Genomic DNA, 19,507 nt, shown 5'->3' with positions numbered 1-19,507 from the left:
TTATTTACTTTTATAAACTGGGGTCACTTCAGTCTTCAGTCCAGTTTTAACAGCACATTGCAAGTTCGATTCCCTCCGGCACATTCGACAGATATGAAAACGTGGGGAAAAAAACAGTCCGTGGCAAAAACACGACTCATGTAAAGATTCTCCGTTTATAATAAAACATATGATTGAATTAAAAACATCACATGATTTTAAATCTAAACGTTACGTCCTGTGGTTTAAAGAAATGTGTGTTTAATGCTGAGGAATCTGTCGTAAGTGCTGCCCGGAAAAACACGGCTGCATCTACACGCTTTCCAACATGGCGGCCGCTGGCACGTAGAACCTTGTTTTGCAGGATAACCTGACGGATTATCGTAATTTAAGGAGCACCTGCGAGCCGCCTGGTTCCCAGAAGCACCCCCACAGCCTCCCGGAGGATCCTGCACGTCAACATACTCGGTTTTCACGAGTTTCCCGGGGGAGATGTATCGTCGCGGAGCCGCCAAGAAAGACCCCAACAACAAGCCTGCGAAGAAGGACGTGAGTGACAGTGATAAATACGCCGACCTCTTGGTGTTCGGCTACGCCTGCAAAGTGTTCCGGGACGACGACAGGGCTCTGTACCACGAGCATGGAAAGCAGCTCATCCCGTGGATGGGGGAAAAGAGCGTCACGATTGATAGGTCGGTTGAAACAAACGTAGAACCCGAAACATTCATGCTAACCATCTCTCCTCCTGTCCCGTTAGCCTGTCTCAAAAATGCAACAAAAACAAAAAAAGGGGGACCACTTGGGAGTTTTTTTTTGTCTTTGCAGAAGCTTTGGGATGAAAGAGAAACAAAAAACTGTAACCTGTCGACGAGTGTGTTTTCATTTTCCTTGTTCTGCTAACTTGTCTTCTTTGGACGTCTTGGAATCACAACACGTGGAGTTTTGAAGTTTTCTGGCACAACATGCGACGATGCAAAAGCCTAGCATCTCGTTGCTAACACTAGCCATGATGCTGAGCTGTCAGTGTGTGACCCTTAAGGGCCGGTTTATCAGGCACACTGGCTTCAAACTGACAGTCCTGGTTCTAAGGCTGCATTAGTTTGAGTTAGATGCCTCTCAAACTGGCAACTGAGGGTTTTTAAATTGATATTAAAATGTCATGATCCTTAAATCAATGCTGTGGCAGCTTCGAGGTGGGCTTTGCATCTTTGGCACGTTGGAGAATTTCCTCTGGAGACACATTTTACAGTTGAAAAAGTAAGACGATAAAGAATTAGTTGCAACAAAGATGACCAATTTTCAAATTTGACCTAAAGTAGGAACCCGTATTCAAATCAGATCACCTGGGATTTCATCAAGCTGCGCTGAAGTCCACGAGGCCAGAGCAAATTCTAACCAAGACTAAAGTCACTGCTGTTTAAGGTGATTCAAAATATCACCGTGCTAATGTAAACTTATTGACTTAAGGTTTAAACGTGCTGTTACCTTTTCTGCAAAGAATGCAGAAGTTAACTGGGTATTTCTTGTCAAATCATCAGACTTTCGGGGGCCACACTCTCACAGATATTAACAAAAATTGACATTCTGATTTGGTAATATGAGAAACATTTGGAACCAAAACTTTGTGTCTTTGAACTTTTGCAATATTTGGGACAGCATACTGTTCAGACTGATGGAGCTGGGAAAGAGCTTGAACTGTACTAAGGGAGATTTGACCAGTTCAAGTTACAGAGTCCCCCCCCCAAAAAAGTTAAAAATTGTATCTTACATCTCCCTTAAATGCAATCTGACACATATGATATTTAGTTTCCATAGCTCTCTCATGCGACCAAACCAGAATGCCAAATTTCATTAATAACTGTGAGTGCGCCCCAAAAGTGTAATGATTTGACCAGGAGTGGGGTAATGTAACACCCCTGCAGAATATTTGATACATTTTTCAAACCTCAGATTAGTGCCTCTGTCCTTTTTTGAATCACCTTCATCCGCAGTGACCCCAACTTGTGTTTTATTTGTACAGCTTTTGTATGTGTGTCTTTATCACATAACCCAGTTCTTTCCCCAGCAAGGTAGGCTAAGGGGTCCTGCCAAACCCCGAATGCCAACCACAGCACCCCATTTCTTTGTCTTCCTGAAGAAACTGCATCTGGGAAGTGGCGTAGAGGGACGAACCCTGGAAAATGTCGTCCATTTGGGTTCTTACGGATAGGTATTTATGTGCTCGGGTTTGTGTGTATGTAACTATCTTTGCAGATGTAGAAGTAATCATGAGTGGTACAGGGGGGGGTTGAACCCTGTAAGGTAAGAAGCCAGTTGCTTTGTTTGTTTTTCTTTCTAAGGTTCATGGTTTGTAAGACCAGCAGGACTTTTGTTAGGTATCTTAAGTTCGCTATTGACACGTAAGCCCAATGGCTTAATCAGTATTTTGAGGAATTTTCATAACTTCAAGTATTTTACATCATGACAGACTAGAGGTAGAACATTTTAGATGTTGTAACTTTTGGGTTGTAGGTTTCCTTTCATTGGTAAGTAGGTCCATGTTGTGTTAAAAACAAAAAGTTTGTCGAATTCCCTCTGTCTAATCCTTTTTATCATCCAACAGATACGACGGGCGTGGTCACTTACATGATCTTTCAGAGTATGACAGCGGCTCATGGAATACGTCCTACCAGCTGTCGGAGGAGGAGGCCAGGATCGAGGCGCTGTGCGACGAGGAGAGGTACCTGGCCCTGCACACGGACCTGTTGGAAGAAGAGGCCCGACAAGGTGGGCAAACTTCCTAAAACATACACACTTAAGATACATCTCTCTACCAGAATCTACCCATATTGGATCATGCAGCAGGGTCCACAAGTAATTAATCACTCACTGAAAGTTTTCAGGCTGTAGTCAACCAATGTAAATCTCGGTTGATTGATATCATATCTACTCTTCATCCAGTATATTTTGGTTGCCTGGGGGGGGAATCATGCATTTAACTATTTTCACCACGGTATACTGAGAACACTATCTTGTACTCTCTTTATCCCGAATTGATTATAAATAAACAACAAAGCCTCAAGCGTTAAAAGCATAATTGATGGACAAGGTTATTGTCACAGATTATTTGTTCCTCTCACTGCCAGGAAAAATGATTTAGTTCTGGAAAGCTATTGATGTAGTGCTCTTCTCCTTATGAAGGGTAACTACCACCCCATTAATTTCTCTAAAGAGACAGTGTTTTTCACACTTAATGAAAGCAAACAGCGAGCCAGCCAAAGAGGAAGTATTTCAAACAGGACACGGGATGACTTTGTTACCCACATACATGACTTGAAACTTGTACGACAACAGTAAAGGATTCAAAAGCAGGTTAAAAAAAAGTGAATGTGAAATGTGTCTTTTTAAATTGAAGATGATCTTTTGTCTGTAGAAAGGACTTTTAGGTAGAACAGCTTTATTGGTACATGTTAGTAAACAGTCACTGTTCTCTCACTGACATAATGACACTTACAAATGGCTTGACACTCGCGTTCCACTGACAGATATGGATTCCCATCAGCAGCAGTCCTAAGCCTTGTGTTTTACTGGCATTGCAGGCAGCTGTCACTTTGTGGTAGCCAAGGTTACAGGGCAAGTTACAACTAAACATAAAGGCGACCAACCAGTGGCCTGGCTGCTGTCAAACTGAAATCCTCTCAAAACTTTGACACTTTGTTGAGTTTACTACGGAGTTTATTACCTTTTATTACTGATATCACATTACACTAATTACTTGAATCCCTCGAGTCATAATTTCAGTCCGTGTCGGTGATGTCTTACTGTTTGAGGGTGACAATGTTCTCAGGCTGTCACAGTTTGAAATATTGTCCATAAAACGTTTTTATTATCAGGCGTGCGTCCTCGTTTAACACTTGGGCTAATATGACAATCCCGTCAGTGCAAATAGAAAAGCGACAACTTTGCTGCTCTCTAATCTTGGCATCGTAAAATCAGATTTTCCTGACTGATATTTCTTTTTTTGAGGCATTTTCTCTAGTCTCTCTCTATCTCTTCAAAAAGGAACTGGCTTTGACTCTGGGATCAAGAGCTGGCATTTCTAAGGAAATCACTTTTGACTCATCGAGTGTATTTGCATCTCAGTCATTTCACATTGTAATGAAACTGGCTGTTTTGATGACAAAGCACCCTTCTGAAAGACAGACTTAATGACTGTAATGGAATTCATAGCCAGATTTTTAAGTGAAATATGGTGTCTTATGCCACAACTGACAGCACAGAATGTGTCAGCTAATGATGTGTCACACACACACACACACACACACACACACACACACACACACACACACACACACACACACACACACACACACACACACACACACACACACACACACACACACACACACACACACACACACACACACACACACACACACACACACACACACACACACTCACTGCCGTGGGTTCATCCCCCAGACTAGTTTGTCCTTGAATTTGAAAGCCTGACCTCATTCACTGAGGGTATTACCCATCTGTCCAGTGAGAGATCAGTGGGGAAGCACTGGAAATATTGAGAGTTATAGTGGAATGTTTGCCTTTGCTTCTTTAACAAAGATACACATTAGTTTGAAATGAACTTCAATTGAAAATTGTTGGGGTTTGGGGCCAAGTAACTACTATAGTACTGTTACTATATCTTTTTTTTATTGATAAGTTGTAAAGCTAATGCAATATTTGTAGGATAGAATGTCCAAGTAAGATTCAGTAATATTTGTTGCATTTATAACATAAGTGTTATCAGTAGTACAAATAGTGAAAGTCAAGCGTTGATTGTCAGCTTGTGGTAATGTATGGTTCGTCTAATAAATGCGTTGCTATTAATAGCTGGATGTACATTGTTATCCAGGACTCTACCAGAAAAGCTCTGTGAATAGTTTGTGGAGTCTGATAAGAATGATCAATCGGTAGTAAAATGCTGTCTGTTGCTTGTATTTTTGTTTTCCACAGAGGAGGAGTACAAACGTCTGAGTGAGGCTCTGGCTGATGAAGGCACCTACACTGCAGTGGCTTTCAAATACAGCGCTGACTACTACGATCCCTCTCAGCCCACGGAGGAGGAGGAAGCTAATAAGGAAGCTGGTGAGAATTCACTTCATTTACACACATTAGAGTTTGTCACTCCATTGGATAGAAATGAAAATGCACAAACAGGATGGCAAAACACACAGCAACAACCTCAACTCCTCTCCTCTCCTCTCCTTAAAAAAAATCAGCAGTTGTCATATTCCAGCAGTGGTGTAACGCCGCTGTTAGATGCTTATATGGGAAAACTGAAATCTGGAATCATTGACATACCCCTTGTGTCTCTTGACACATTGCTTGTGGTGGGCTCTGTGTCATGTCCAAGTTTTCGCTGCTTGAATTTTTTTTCGCTGCTGCAGACTGCCGTGAAGAACACAGCAGGTCTGTCTAATCCATTTCTTCTTTTTTTTAAACTATTCTTATCCAAGCAACCATCTGCAGATACATATCCACCAGGGGGTTGCTGACGCTGAGTTTTTTGCCTGCAGAGCTCACAGTGAACATGTCGACTGTATGTGAAATTACACAACATTACTTTAACATCAAGGATTTTCATGGTAGTAATAACAAACCCCGATTGGAGGCCCTCAAAACGTTTTGCTCATTTTAGTCAAGAGTGAAAGGAGGTATGACATTTAGACGAGTAATCATCTGTGAACATCACTGTCAACTTTGGTCGTCGGTCGTCACTCATCCATATCTGACTTGACAAACACACACACACACACACACACACAAACTTGTACTTCCATCTTTGTGAGGACGCTAATTGACATTATGTTTTCCCAAGCTCCTGACCCTAACCTAAACTATCCCAACTAAATGCCTCCCCAAACGTTTGCCCTACCCAAATTATATCCCAAACCATACAACCCAACTTTAACCCCGGATAAGCTCTGTGCTGAAATGTATCAGAAGGTGAGGACTGGCCAAAATGTCCGCGCTTTCACAAGGTCCAAGTCAAACTGGTCCTCACAAAAATACAAGTACACACACACACATACTCACTCCTGCAACGTTAAATATTTGATGTGGACTTTGCTGGAAGCACTTTGTCCCAGCCACTGGCCTAACAGTTAAGCAGCCTAGATGCCTCTCTCTGGGGAGGTTGTAGAATTGAGTCAAGGGTATGAATACATTTGCTAAAGCTCCCAAATGCCAGAGAAAAAAACGTCTCACCTCACAGTGGCCATTAACATTTTAAGCAATTTGACTTAACTCCCTTTTTTTCCCAATTGTCTTTTGTCTCTCCCTTCACTTCATTAAAGACTGACATGGTCACAATACAAATTAATTGAACAGTTTAAAACCTCCACCATGAAATGCATATGAGAGCCACGATGGGAGAGTTTTAGGTCTGATGGATACAGTGACAAATTATCACAATATAAAACAAATGCTCATCACTATTAATTGTTCATGAGTGAAAAGCAAGATGGTTAATTTCACTATGATTTGTTTTCTGCTCTCTGTCGAAACCTCCACACTAATTGTGACTAAGTAGTTTCATAATATACCCGTTAATAAGGAACTTAATTTCATCATGCAGTATATTTATTACTTGAATTTATTTATATCTGAACACTTCACCGTCACAGAAGTAACCAAAATTCATAAAGTTGCTACGTTACATTATTAAAAATGTTAATTCAGTTTCCCTCTGACCTGTAAGCAGCAGATGATACAGGATGAATAGTGTTGTTGTATATTTATCTACTGGGGAGAAGGCATTAGGCTTGTAGTTTCCCTCCATTTAAAATGCTTTCGGGAACTCACATTTTATCTGGCCGCACTGCTCAGCTGGGTATGTATCAAGCAAAGTATATTTACTTTTTTGCTGACAAATGAGTAACAAAGAATTGATCACATTCTTTTTGTCCAAATATCTCATCACTTGTACAGAAGAGCCTGAGGAGAGTGAGGAACCGTTTGTGGCTCCCCCGGGGCTGGTTATCCCTCCTGATATGGAACTGGTGAGTATTTCATTCCTAGATTCCTTCCTCCAACTTTTTTTTGAAGCCTTTTATTTTGAGGTGTTATGTAATAGTTCAGATATGTGATATTATATAAAATAGGCTATATCGCCATTCAAGCATTCGCTATCACCTCTTCTCGTTTCCCCTTTAGGTCAAAAGTGTATATCATGAAAGTGCAGTCATTTTTCTTAGTCCACCTCATTGTGTCCACCCTTAATTGCATCAAATCCCTGTGGCTTTACCACACAAACCCACTGCTAGCTAGTTAGCCAGTTTCTCCTTCCACTCTTTGTATTAATTGCCGTTTCCTGCGTAATTTGAATAAAACTCTTAATACATTACCTCATCCGTGATCAACATGATTTGCGCCTGTATCACTTTCAGGGTGCTGTGATGCTTTATAACTGTTTCCTGTTAGTTATGTATTTTTCTGTATTTTGGTTTGCCGTCCCTGTTGCTGAGTTACAGGTGCGAGGGAGGATGCTTTCTCTGTGTATTTCACATCAACATAAAATAATTATTACACACCCACTTTCCCTCCTAATGGCCAAGTTCTTTAATCAGAGTGAGAAGAGTCCTTGTATGTCAGGAAGTCCTTGGCAGCTCCGAATACAATAATGGTCTGTGAGGGCTGGACGCTGGCATCTTTTTGGCCAATGTCTTGAAAGGCGGTATTTATTATGACTTTCATGCCGATGAGATATGCGTGTTCTTTTGGAGATTGCTGCACTTCTCTGCGCTCTCGAAGTAATGACAATGATTAATCAGTGAAAGCACACAAGGGGAACAATAATGAATGAATAATGGACCATTTCTTGTTCCACTGATTTTCACCCCGTGTGTATTTTCAGAATTTATGTCATCACAATGAACATAAGAGTGCTTGGCATGAAAACACTTGCCAGACAAAATGGCTTCTGTAAGCTATTCATGAACTGTGCATTGAATCTTAATCTTGTCTACAGCACAGTTCACCTTCACACATGTATATATGGTAATGATGCTTGTTATTCACTGTTGAACTATTTATTTCTTCAGAAACAAGAAATTTCAGTTGCTGCATTTAGTTAAAATGATGTTTATTTTCTTGTTTCATCTTTTTTTTGTAGCCGGCAACCATAAAGACCCATAATATCGTCGAGCGGACGGCCAACTACGTGTCTAAGCAGGGCGCTCAGTTTGAGATAGTGCTGAAAGCGAAGCAGTCCGGTAACTCCCAGTTTGACTTCCTCCGTTTCGACCATTACCTGAACCCTTACTACAAGCACATCTTGCGGGCCATGAAGGATGGGCGATACAACATGGTCAACAAGCAAGAGCAGCAGCAGGGTGAGTTACAGGAAGCAGTCACTGACTAGTAACATGCTCACACAGGCACTACGTTTGCAAAATCAAGAAGTGTCATGTACTCTATGTATCAATTTTCTTTTTATTATCCTACTGTAGACTCAAACTCGGATTCGGATGATGATGGGGATGGCAATTACCTTCATCCTAGCCTGTTTGCCCCGAAGAAGTGCTCTCGTCTGGAGGAGCTAGTGAAGGTAATGTAAACAGGCTACCTGGTCAATAGAATATTTAACGTTGCGTTCCTGTCGTGTGAAAACAGAAGATCTTGAAAATGTTTAATATGCTAAGAAAACAGCCTGTTTTTTCATGTTTTGTAAACTGTGTAAACTGCTTATGTAGCCTATAATGTAATCCCTTTCATAAATACATGATTTTCATTGGACAGTGAAAATAGGCGGCTCCTCTGAAGCAGTCAAACTGAAACATCCTCATTATAATGATGCATACAAATGAGTTAATTCTTATCAGGACACCACTGCCTTTCATGCGAGTTACATTTACATCCTGTTTGTTTTCCACCATGTCTGCAATAACTGTGGTGCAGTTTTTTCTCGAGCACTTTCATGTTCCCCCTGTCAGGACAGCCATTAGTCTCTGACTGAGTAGTGAGAATTGAGGCACGTCTTTTTAAAGACACATAATGAGCTCCTTTTAATAAGAAACTGTCGAACAGTTGTCTCCCATCAGCAGGGAGTTCCTTTTCAAATCAGTCGCTCTAATATTCCTCTAAGGGCTCATATATAATATTTTATGGGGTTACCAAGGAAGATAACTGCATAGGGATACTTGCAGAGTATTGCACATTTTTCGCACTGCATTCAAATACTTTCTAATGATTTCATGGCTTCTCACTTGATAAAGCTTTTAACATGTGGTGTATGTATAAACATTTTACAGCTCTGCCTCCTATGTTATGCTCGTAGCAGGTGTCATTAACCTTTAATCTAATAAAATATAACATAATGGGGTGAAAATACTGTTTATAACAAACAGCCTTGTGGTTTTGCAGCCTCTTAAAGTCATGGACCCGGACCATCCTCTGGCCGCACTTATAAGAAAAACCCAGCAAGAAAGAAATGGCACTGCAGCAGCAGCAGCAGCAGCAGCAGCAGTGGCAGCCACACCACTGCTGCCACCAGAGGAAGTAGCAGAAACGCCTGCTCCCACCACACAAGCGCACTACACAGCTGACCGTGAGTATTGTGGTGTTTTTTGGGGGGGGGCTCTAAGAACAAAAGACCACACAAGTGAAATGCAATAAGACCTTTATTGTTTTCCTCATATGTTGGGGCTGCTCCATTTTATTTTGTGCCATCTTGACTTTTTCATTTCCCCGGCCAAGGAGAGGTCTTCTTGTTCGTCCACCACTGAGCACATAAATGGTCTGTTTGTTCCGCCACTGCTGGTTGTTCAGTTCCACTTCTCACTTCTTAAGGCCGACCACAGTCTGCAAAGTAATATTAATCTTAGTGGTGTTCTGGGACAGAGTAGAAGACCAGGATGCCAGCTAACCTGTTCTTGGCTAGATTGGACTTTTAAAGATGTTTTTATTTTGATTGGGCTTCACTGTTATATTCTGACAGCACGCAGTTGTAAGTCAGCCAAGTCGGCTAAGCTGTTCTCTACAGTTTTGATGTGATTTGCCAAACTTGCTGTGGATTTATGATCTGCCAGTTTCCTTTATCATGTCCGTCACTTGACTTTTGGGGGTCATCTTCATAAATTTAGAAGTTACTCAGGATGCGTGACTTTTTTTGACGTTTTGATAGAGGTGTCGTAACTTATTCCGGTGTCAGTGCACATCAGGCAGACTTTATTTGTACAGCACTTTTCATACAAACAATGGAGCACAAAATGCTTTACAGAATAAAAGCAATAAAAACAATACCCCAACCCTCATCCATGCGTGGAGCAAAACAATATTAACAAGAATTGAGGAAATGCAATTGTAAATCTCATGAGGAAACACCAAAGGCGGGTAAACAGCGATAAAATTATATAGAAATGATAATAAAATACTATATCAGGAAAAGATAAAGAGAAAATAATAAAATCTTGAAAAGGATGTGAACAGGATAAAATACAGATCAAAAGATAAAATGCTAAAGGAGATGTGCGAAGGCCGGCCCAAAATAACAAACTTGAAAGTCTTAACATAAAACTCAAAAGCTTTTATGTGCATCTTCTTATTTATGATCTTTTTTCATTTCATTGCTGCCTTACAATCTTTCTTCATTGATACTGAGTCAACAAAGAGGTAAATATTCAAATAACTACGGGCTTGAAATATTAAAACCAGATAAGCTCTTAATCCACAGACACTTGTTTGCTGCTATCGTGACCCTCTCACAGATGAACAGGATCATAAAGAGCTGCTTTAAATAAATCACTGTGGATATAACTAACACTATTGAGGCTAATGTAGTACCTTGATCTTTCCCATATATGAAATGTATATAATACTTTTACGAAAATCCTTCCAATATATAAATATAAATTAAATGAAAATGAAAGTAATCACTTTCATTGACAAAAAAAGGGCTGGCTCCTGCACATACTGTATAAAAGGGTTATCTGCATATCCCTTCACGATAAGTCCCACCCACCCCTTCGCGTCTTTATTGACCGCACCGCTGCTGAAGTAATCGCACCATGCATGTGTCCACCCTCCCCTGAAACAGTTTGTTTAAATAAACTCATGGTCGCTGGCCACGCTTGACCCGTGAGAGTTAACTTGGCCATTACTGCAATTTATTCATCTCGCAGACAGCTGTGGAGGGCGTCCTCTGATCTGATCTCCGCTGCAGATATAAAACTGTTAATGTTAGTAAATTGGTTGTGGATGACCTGGCTGCTTAATGCTGTTGATAAGCGCCGGGGCTCAGAAACAGGCTATTAATTTGCCCATCCATGTATCTATTCTTGGCTTGGGTACAACAATACAGCCTTCTCCTGGGTTTTAAACATTTAGATGTTATTATAGGGTGTCAATTAGAAGTTGCTCCATTACCTCTTTTATACTAGATTGCCTCCCTTTAGTGTAATGTATGCAATCACTCCCTCTCAGCATAATGGATGCTGTAAGCTGAATGTATGAGCTATTCCCAAAATACCAGCTAACTTCAACATCAATGTCAGTCTGTGAAATGTATGCAGAGATCTAATCATCTATCTAAACAGTGGATTTTGAATTTTCTTTCCGGCCTTCCACTAACACATCTTACTTTTTTATCTCAGCGCTGGCACATGTCAGGTTTGTAAATGATTCTGCTCGGTTTCCCATTTTCCTGACAAGAGAAAATTGGATGTGTGATCAAAGTCAAACAGCTCAGTGACTAATGTGTTAATATCACAGTTCCCACTTTGACACTGACCATTTATTTTGTCCTTGTCCCTGTACTGCCCCCTCTTCTTGGGAAATGTTTTTTTTGTAATACAGCCTCACTGATAGACGAGATGACCTTTTTGTAGATCGGTCACCTGTTGATTTCTGTTTACTTCCTTCTGATGTAAATGAATTACTGCGGTGGACATGTTAAACATTTATCATAGCTTGATGTTAAACAGGAAAGTACTTAACATCAGCAAACTTGAGAAACCGCAGGTGCATCACAACATTATCATGAACACATGCTGCTTGCACATTGCCTCCACTTTTACTAATGACACAGTTTAAAATGTTTCTGATAGCAGGATATGTTTAAAGCAATACCACTTAATTAACTCAGTTTTGTTCTGTTTTTTTTTACTTGTTCTTTACATGTGTACAATTTGTAGATTGCAACCCGGTTTATATAAAGCACCCACATAGAGCTCATATTTATATTAACAATAAACAGACTAAGGGTTTGGTGTCACCTTCAAACCACAGAAAATGTATTGTGGTCACAAATGACTATTTCTATTGTAAATACCTTAAAGGGTCAAAGTGGCAGAGAACTTGTGATGTTGAAAGAGAAAGATTATAAAGACCCTGACATTATTTATTTAATCTTCTCTTAATGCAGCACCATTCCTCATATCTCAAAATAATAGTTTCTCTTTACTTTCCACCTTCCTGCACAGAGGCATCCACCACACCATAGAGCAATGGATATGAAAATGGATGGAATTATACTGTGCAGTTTGTGTTCACATTCAAAACCTGTTCATCCGTGAACCAAAGGGAACAGTTCCACCCATACATCCTAAATATCGATGCGCAGCTATTTATTCATCCATATATCCCACATGAAGTAACATAACTGTTTGTCCTTCATCTGGCACAGCTGAAGCATATATGAACGGTGCTCCATTTAATTCAATTGCTCCTCATTTGTTTGCATGAAATCCAACAGCAATGTACTATGGGTACTACATGCTGCCTGATGGAACGTTCTGCCTGGCCCCGCCACCCCCAGGGATTGATGCAACCGCCTACTATAACAGTATGCCGACAGCTGGAGTGACTGCTCCCCCCGCTGCTTCTGGGGCTGGGGCTCAGTTGGCGACAACACCCACCCCTCCTGAAACTGTCCCCGTGGCACCACCAGCTACAGCCTCCCCTCAGGTCACCAGCTCTGCTGCTCCAACAAGTGCAGCAGAAACCAGGTAGGACATTTAACAGACTTCAACACTGTTAAGGCCCTTGACAACCCTTGATGGCTTTAGTGGCATTTTAAAATGCTAAATGCCACTCAGAGGTGTTTTTTCTGCCTTGTCTGTCTACAAGATATTTTAGGAATTATTACTTTGGATTAAATCATTACAAAGAGTAAGGTGACACAACTAACACAGTTTCAAAAAGTTTAACAACTTTGATTTTCCCTGAAAACAGTTCTAAAGAAGAAGCTCCAGTGTCAGCACCAGCACCACAAGCCATCATCCCCCCACCACCTGACACCCAGCCAGTCATAGACAAGCTGGCTGAGTATGTTGCTAGAAACGGAGTAAAGTTTGAGGCCAGTGTCCGTGCCAAGAATGACCCACGGTGAGTGTCCCTACCACAAATAAATCTGTGAGTCATATCATGGCTCAGGTTTAGAAGCTCAGTAACTTTTCCCTCATGTGCTGCAGAATCTCTTTCATCAACTTGTGGCTCGTTATTTTTACAAGTGCTTACCACTGATCTTAAACAATATTTGTTCTTCTTTCTATCTACTAAAGGTTTGACTTCCTGCAGTCTTGGAATCAGTACAACAGCTATTATGAGTTTAAGAAGAATTACTTCATGCAGAGGGAAGGAAGAAGCACAGCAGAGGTAAGATTTATGTGTGTGGGCTCCGAACTACAAATTTCCCTGCCGATTTAAATTTAAATCAAAACTTCTCATCTAACAATCAAAATTGAGCACAATTTAATCATAATCACAACAACCGCAGGCAAATCATGTCATTGTGTGGCCAACGTTAGCAAAGATAGCACCTACATTCTTCTTTCCTTGCAGATTAATGTCCTATGTGCTGTATGTGATTTTGCATTGCTGCTGTTTGCTGGCTGGCAGCTGCGTAACATCTTAGACGCAACAGTTGATAAGCATCGTACGTTAATATAATATTAATAATTAGTTTAACTGACTGGTATCTCTAGTATTGACCTGCGGTAAATCATTTACTTCACTAATTGCTCACATCCTTAGTTTCTGTGAATAGGAATTTGAGTGGTAGAGCTTATCTGTCATTCTTAGCAACTTAACATGTTTGTCCCCATGTTGACATTGGATTGCCTTGGATTTGTTCGATTCAGTTGACGGTACAACTACTGCATTGCCATTAATTTGAAATGGGTACTCGTGGTTGTTAGAATTCTAATGGTTATTGTCACAACTGTTTTTTTTATCTGCTACACAATCATAAATGACAAAAACTCCCACATAAATCTCTTAGTGCCTTAATAAAGCTGTGTCAAGCGGCACACGAGTAATAACGTTGCCATCGTGGATGCTGGTGAAGGATTTTTTACAAAACCGGTTAAGTCAATTTTCAGAAAGGTCAAAGTAATAAGGCTCATATCAGTTAAGCAAAAACACATTCAACGCTCCCATTACAACTGGCAGACGCACAATTGCACACAGAACTGATGAAATTAAATGATAGCGAATGGAGTTCTCGCAAAGCGGTGGCAGAGTTGTCAGAGAACCAACCGTCCTGTGCAAAATCAGCAGGAATTTGTTGTTGCACAAGTAAGTGCTGTGCTGGGCCCAAACATTATTACCAGTATTAACACTGTTCTCTCTGTCTCCTGTCATGAAACTCCCTGTTCTCTGTGTAAATCTGCATCTGCAGCCAAATCTTAATCACGAAAAAAAAGGTTGTCTAAGCATCCACTGCTCTCACAGTCAACCTTGAAATTAGCCGCTTGTTGCTGATATGCCTTTACCTGCTGTGCTAAAATTAGAGGTATCCAGATCAAACACCAGCATATACATTAAAACAGACGGACCCAGTCTTCTGAAGCCTCACATTTGCTCTATGTGCAGAACAAGAGCAGTAGAATTCTTACATTAGAGTCACACTTGAAAGGATCCGTTGACAGTTTCACAGAGAGAAGAGACATTTACAGCAACCAAATCCCCTTTGAATTTACATATTCGCATGTAAGTATCTTTTGAAACAGACTTAGAAAGTATGAAACTTATACTTTAAGGTTAATAATCCAGAGGACAGGAGATATATCATATATCCTCTCTGCACTTGTAATCTATCTTACATGCTGCACAAAATAAAAGCAATTATGAGCTCAACTCCCTGAAAGTACAGCCTGTTTTCCTGCCAAGGTCCCTTTAGAATATGATCTCATGACACCCTGAAGATGAATGGACTGTGCACTATAGGTTTTCACCAGGTATTTGAGTTGTAGCATGATTTTTTTAAATTGCAGCTCGTTTTCTTGGAGTTATTAACCAACAACATAGTTTGAATATTAGGTTGATGATCGTGGGGATAATGGAAAACATCTAGAGTATGTGAATAAGTTAATGTCATTTTTGCAGTTTGCAGGCAACTACTTATTTTAAGGGGACATTTCACAAATATGTCTGGATTTAGCAACTTGAGTAAAGTGTATTTCAGGTTTCACAGCTGCGCTCTGGTGTTTCTTGATCCATTATATTTTGTGTCAATAAGTTCATTGGAGCCCACATTAAGCCGTTTTCCCTCCCAGACAAGGGAATTATGTGATTTGAACAGTAAACATTTAAGTGAATAGATGGACAAATAGATTCCATATCCACATGTCAATATAGTTCTTTCAGAAAGTTTTAAAATACCTTCACTTTTTTCCACAGATTCAATTATTTGATTTCACTGTTTCCCTCGTCAATCTTACCTGAGTACCCCGAGACGGAGAATTTAATATATAGGAAAAACTGACAATACCACAGTGACACAAGTATTCAGACTTTTTGCTGTGAGACTTGAAACTTAACTCAGGTGACTCTCATTCTCTTGGATGTTCTTCGAGATGTTTCTGCACATTGACTGGATTCCATCTGTGGTAATTTCAATAGATTGGACATGATTTGGAAGGGCACGCACCCGTGTTTATGATTTCTCAGAGCTGACGATGCATATCTGATCAAAAAGCCATGACTTTGACGACAACGGCCAACAGAGTCACCTAAGAACAGAGTGAAGTCTCTGAATACTTCTGTGTCTGAAGGCACTGGATGTCCATGCACTTACATACAGTCAAGAGTTGTTGAGTTTGGTGTGTCTTAAGAAAGTAGCGAGAAGTGAGCGAAAAAAGTTTTGCGAGGGGCAATTTGTCTCCTGGCGAATCAAATCCATTAGCTTGTCAGAGTGCAGAGGAGTGTGGCCCATTATGACACAGCTCAGGCTGCTCCAGCAAACAGCTGCTGTGCTTTTCTATCAAAACGCCTGCCTCGTGTTTGTGATTTGTGCTGTGCGTAATGGGATGCAGATATCACTGCTCTGTCAGTGCTATTATTTATGCTTTCAAAGTTAATGAAAAAGTGACAAAGGGGGCTGGAATCAGTCAAGGCAGACGGCAGCAGGTTGTGCGGCTGCTGTTTACGTAACGCTCAAATCTCGTACGTTTTGGGAATGATGCACTTTGGGGGTGCCTAAATAAAATTATTATCCACAAAGGCAAACTTTCTTAATAGTACAAATCATCACTGGATGATTGTTTTATGTTGATATGCAGGTTTAAAGCACCCATATGTGTGATTTAGTGCCATCTCGCTGTGAGTTGGCAGATTGTGAAAGAGGACGTGCTCCCTGTGTAGAGAGTGTAAGAAAAACTTAATTCTTAATATCAGGGGATGCATGAATGAAAAACAAATTATGAATATTACAAAAGTTCTTCTAATCCTACACACTAGTCCCTTAATACAACACACATTCTCAGTTTTAAACACTTGCATTGAACAATTAGAATTATGTTTTCTGTCTGATCTGGAATTTAAACTAGAATTCATTCCACTGCTTCTGAAATGACTTTGTTAGCTTTGAGCAGGCCCTGTATTGCTTTCACTTTGCATCTGAAGCTGAGATGTGAGCAAAAGCTTTAAAAAAAAAAGGCTCAAAAACGAAATAATTAACTTCTGTAAAGTCAGATTTAAGACTGGGAGAGGAGTTGACACATTTACAAATCTGTATGGAGTCTCAATAAGACAAATGCATTTGAGGCACAACACAGCGAGTCTATGTAGGATGCGCTGCAGCTGTCATCTCTTCTGCTGTCATAGAGGCAATTATACTCTGTACTTTGTTATATATTTCGCTAGAGATACTTATTACTGTTATCTGACAGTTTTTCTTTTGCGTCAAATGTATTTAGCTTTCGTAGACAAAATTGAACAATGACTTTATTGGTTGTATTTACCTTGAGAATTCAGTATCTTTTGAAATGAACCAAAGCAGACATCCTTTGCTCGACAATATAATTCAGTTGGGGAGATGTCAAGCACAGACTAAGTTTCCAAAATCTGGAGCAAGTCAAACATTTTTCATTTGCAAAAAGCATGTGTCATTTTGAATTCCTATGATATCCGACCACTTGTGTTCAGCAGTCAAGGTTTGCAAAGAGATTGTGCAGGCCTGCTGTGAAATGCTGCCTGTTCCCATTCAGCATGGAGGATTATTACCTTCTGACCTGTCCTGTGCTGTGCTGTGTTACCGTAACGTGTGGAAATTAAAATCTGCAAGTATTCTAAATACTATGCTTAAAGAGTCTATATGAGTGCTATCAAGTTTCTGCATATTGCCGCTGAGTTCCTCTCAGGACGATGAGTGAGTTTCTTCCTGCTGCGTCTCCTGTGAGCTTTGATTTGTGAGGGTTTTTTTGGAGTCATGTTCTCTGGGGCCTCTGTAAAGTGCTTTGACTGTTGAAAGCTCTGTTCAGCTACAGCAGAATAGTGGGAATCTGCCTTTGAAGCCGTCTTCAAGCATGATAAAATAAACCTCATGAGGTTCATGTTTTTTCTTCCTCCTCCCGTGGAATTGGCTTCATCCCTGCTTTCCCCTCTATCAGTCGTTTACATTTGGGATAGCGGCTGAAAGCACGTGGACCACAGGTATTGGTACAGAGGGTTTCTGTTTATCTGGCCTGTGCACACGAGCCAGCTTTAACAGCTCTGTGAAGGCACTTTGTTGATGTGAGGACTAACAGACCATTTAGTAGAATATTAGAAAGCCAATTAAGATACTTACAGCAATTTAAGCCACTAAATAGACTTACACAACTAATTATACCTGTCAGAAAAAAGAAAGGAGAATGAAAAGTGTGACCAAACAAGTACCACTGATATGAATTAATCCTTCCATGAAATAAAGGAGATACTGTATTCACATGATGCAGCGACGTGCCACCTCCAGAAACTGTTAAAACTACCTGATGTAGGTATGAATGCTCGTATCATTCTGTTATTGAATTGGCCAAGGCCCCTTATTTCAGATTTATTCCGATTCTTAGTTTCTTGTTCGTGTTCATTTTTCATCAGAGTTTACCTTGTGATGAGAACAGCTTGGCAAATAAAAGTAACAACAACTAAACTTAGCTGCCAATTATATAACTAAGTAATTGAAATGTGGACATGTTAAATTGCACAGCCTTGGCTAGATACATTATTTTGGCTGTTTGAATATAAGTATGTTTGGATTTCTATCAATCTGTCTGGCCCATTCTTGTAAAAGAGATATGATCACAACACCTTGAGGGAATTTCTTCTAATTTGGCGCATCATTTGTCAACATCCTTTTTGACTCAAAGATGAATAGATTATATTTCGGTGGTTAAATGTCAAGGTCGCTGTGACTTTTGGCAATAACTCTACTCAAACACTAATTATGACAAATCTTAATACAAATATCTAATAGAATACAAAGTTGAAGTGATGACATTTTATATTGTATGTTACACTTTGCTGGCAATTATTAAATTGCATAACTCTGGTATAAACGTGTACATGACCATATTTCTTGCAACCTGACTGGTTGGTGGAGGAAATATATATATTCCAGTTCAAACCAGAAAGTGTGATTCGTATCCACGGCCAGTTTCTTGCTTAAATCTTCCTTTTTTATTCTTATTCTTCCCTTTTATTGGATTCAAAGAGCAGTGACAGTCCAGTGAGCTGTGTGTTTGTCCATTCATGTGTAAGAGGAGTTCATGTTTGTGTATGAGTGAAGGAGAGAACTGTCAGTCAGCTGTTGCACAGCCAACCTGAAATGCAAAGTAATAGAGGCAAAAATGTGAGCTTTCCTTGAGACGCTTCTCTACACAATTTAATAAATTACACTGTTTGCTTTTTTGGCTTCTCTTTATTTTACCTGCTGTGCAGTAACAGTGGTTCACAATCACTTGTTTTCATCTGACTAGATTGGCTTGAGTTTTTCTGCTTTTGTTAATCCCCTCGCGACCTTTTCTATTCTGCTCATCACCACCACATGCTGCCACGGGCAGGAATATAAAAGTACTAAAGAATATACATTGGGCTGGAGCCAGAATTTAGTTCTACACAGTTACTTTTATTTGTTTCTAAGCAACATTTCCAGTAGCACCGCAGGGAGACATCTTAAAGAAGAGTGAACCTTGACCGTGGATTGCACCCTGCAGATGACTAATTACAATAATTAAATGCAACAGTTAAAGTTTCATCGGTAAGCGATGCAGAGGAGGAAAGAGGTGACTCA

The 19,507-nt window shown here is 40.2% G+C and overlaps 1 protein-coding gene across 3 annotated transcripts in view; it reads left to right on the top strand.

Annotated features, from left to right (window-relative positions):
- The first annotated feature begins 278 nt into the window (after positions 1 to 278).
- The window catches only part of LOC118125466 (splicing factor SWAP), a 43,204-nt gene continuing 23,975 nt past the window's right edge, over positions 279 to 19,507 (top strand). The window contains exons 1-11 of one of the 3 annotated variants that reach the window (XM_035184057.2): positions 533 to 671; positions 2,117 to 2,188; positions 2,582 to 2,745; positions 4,972 to 5,103; positions 6,949 to 7,019; positions 8,132 to 8,351; positions 8,469 to 8,566; positions 9,382 to 9,565; positions 12,710 to 12,962; positions 13,189 to 13,341; positions 13,518 to 13,611. In XM_035184057.2, the coding sequence (XP_035039948.1) occupies positions 2,160 to 2,188; positions 2,582 to 2,745; positions 4,972 to 5,103; positions 6,949 to 7,019; positions 8,132 to 8,351; positions 8,469 to 8,566; positions 9,382 to 9,565; positions 12,710 to 12,962; positions 13,189 to 13,341; positions 13,518 to 13,611 (1,398 nt within the window). In that variant the 5' untranslated portion in view covers positions 533 to 671; positions 2,117 to 2,159. Of the gene's footprint in view, positions 672 to 2,116; positions 2,189 to 2,581; positions 2,746 to 4,971; positions 5,104 to 5,516; positions 6,851 to 6,948; positions 7,020 to 8,131; positions 8,352 to 8,468; positions 8,567 to 9,381; positions 9,566 to 12,709; positions 12,963 to 13,188; positions 13,342 to 13,517; positions 13,612 to 19,507 lie in introns of those variants that run through there. The other 2 variants (XM_035184056.2, XM_047344372.1) reach the window with 2 other exon arrangements.

The sequence above is a fragment of the Hippoglossus stenolepis genome, chromosome 18 (genome assembly GCF_022539355.2).
Source record: "Hippoglossus stenolepis isolate QCI-W04-F060 chromosome 18, HSTE1.2, whole genome shotgun sequence".
NCBI classification, from domain to species: domain Eukaryota; kingdom Metazoa; phylum Chordata; class Actinopteri; order Pleuronectiformes; family Pleuronectidae; genus Hippoglossus; species Hippoglossus stenolepis.
The sequence above is the reverse complement of the archived record's forward strand: the minus strand, read 5'-3'. Positions and strand labels throughout refer to the sequence as shown.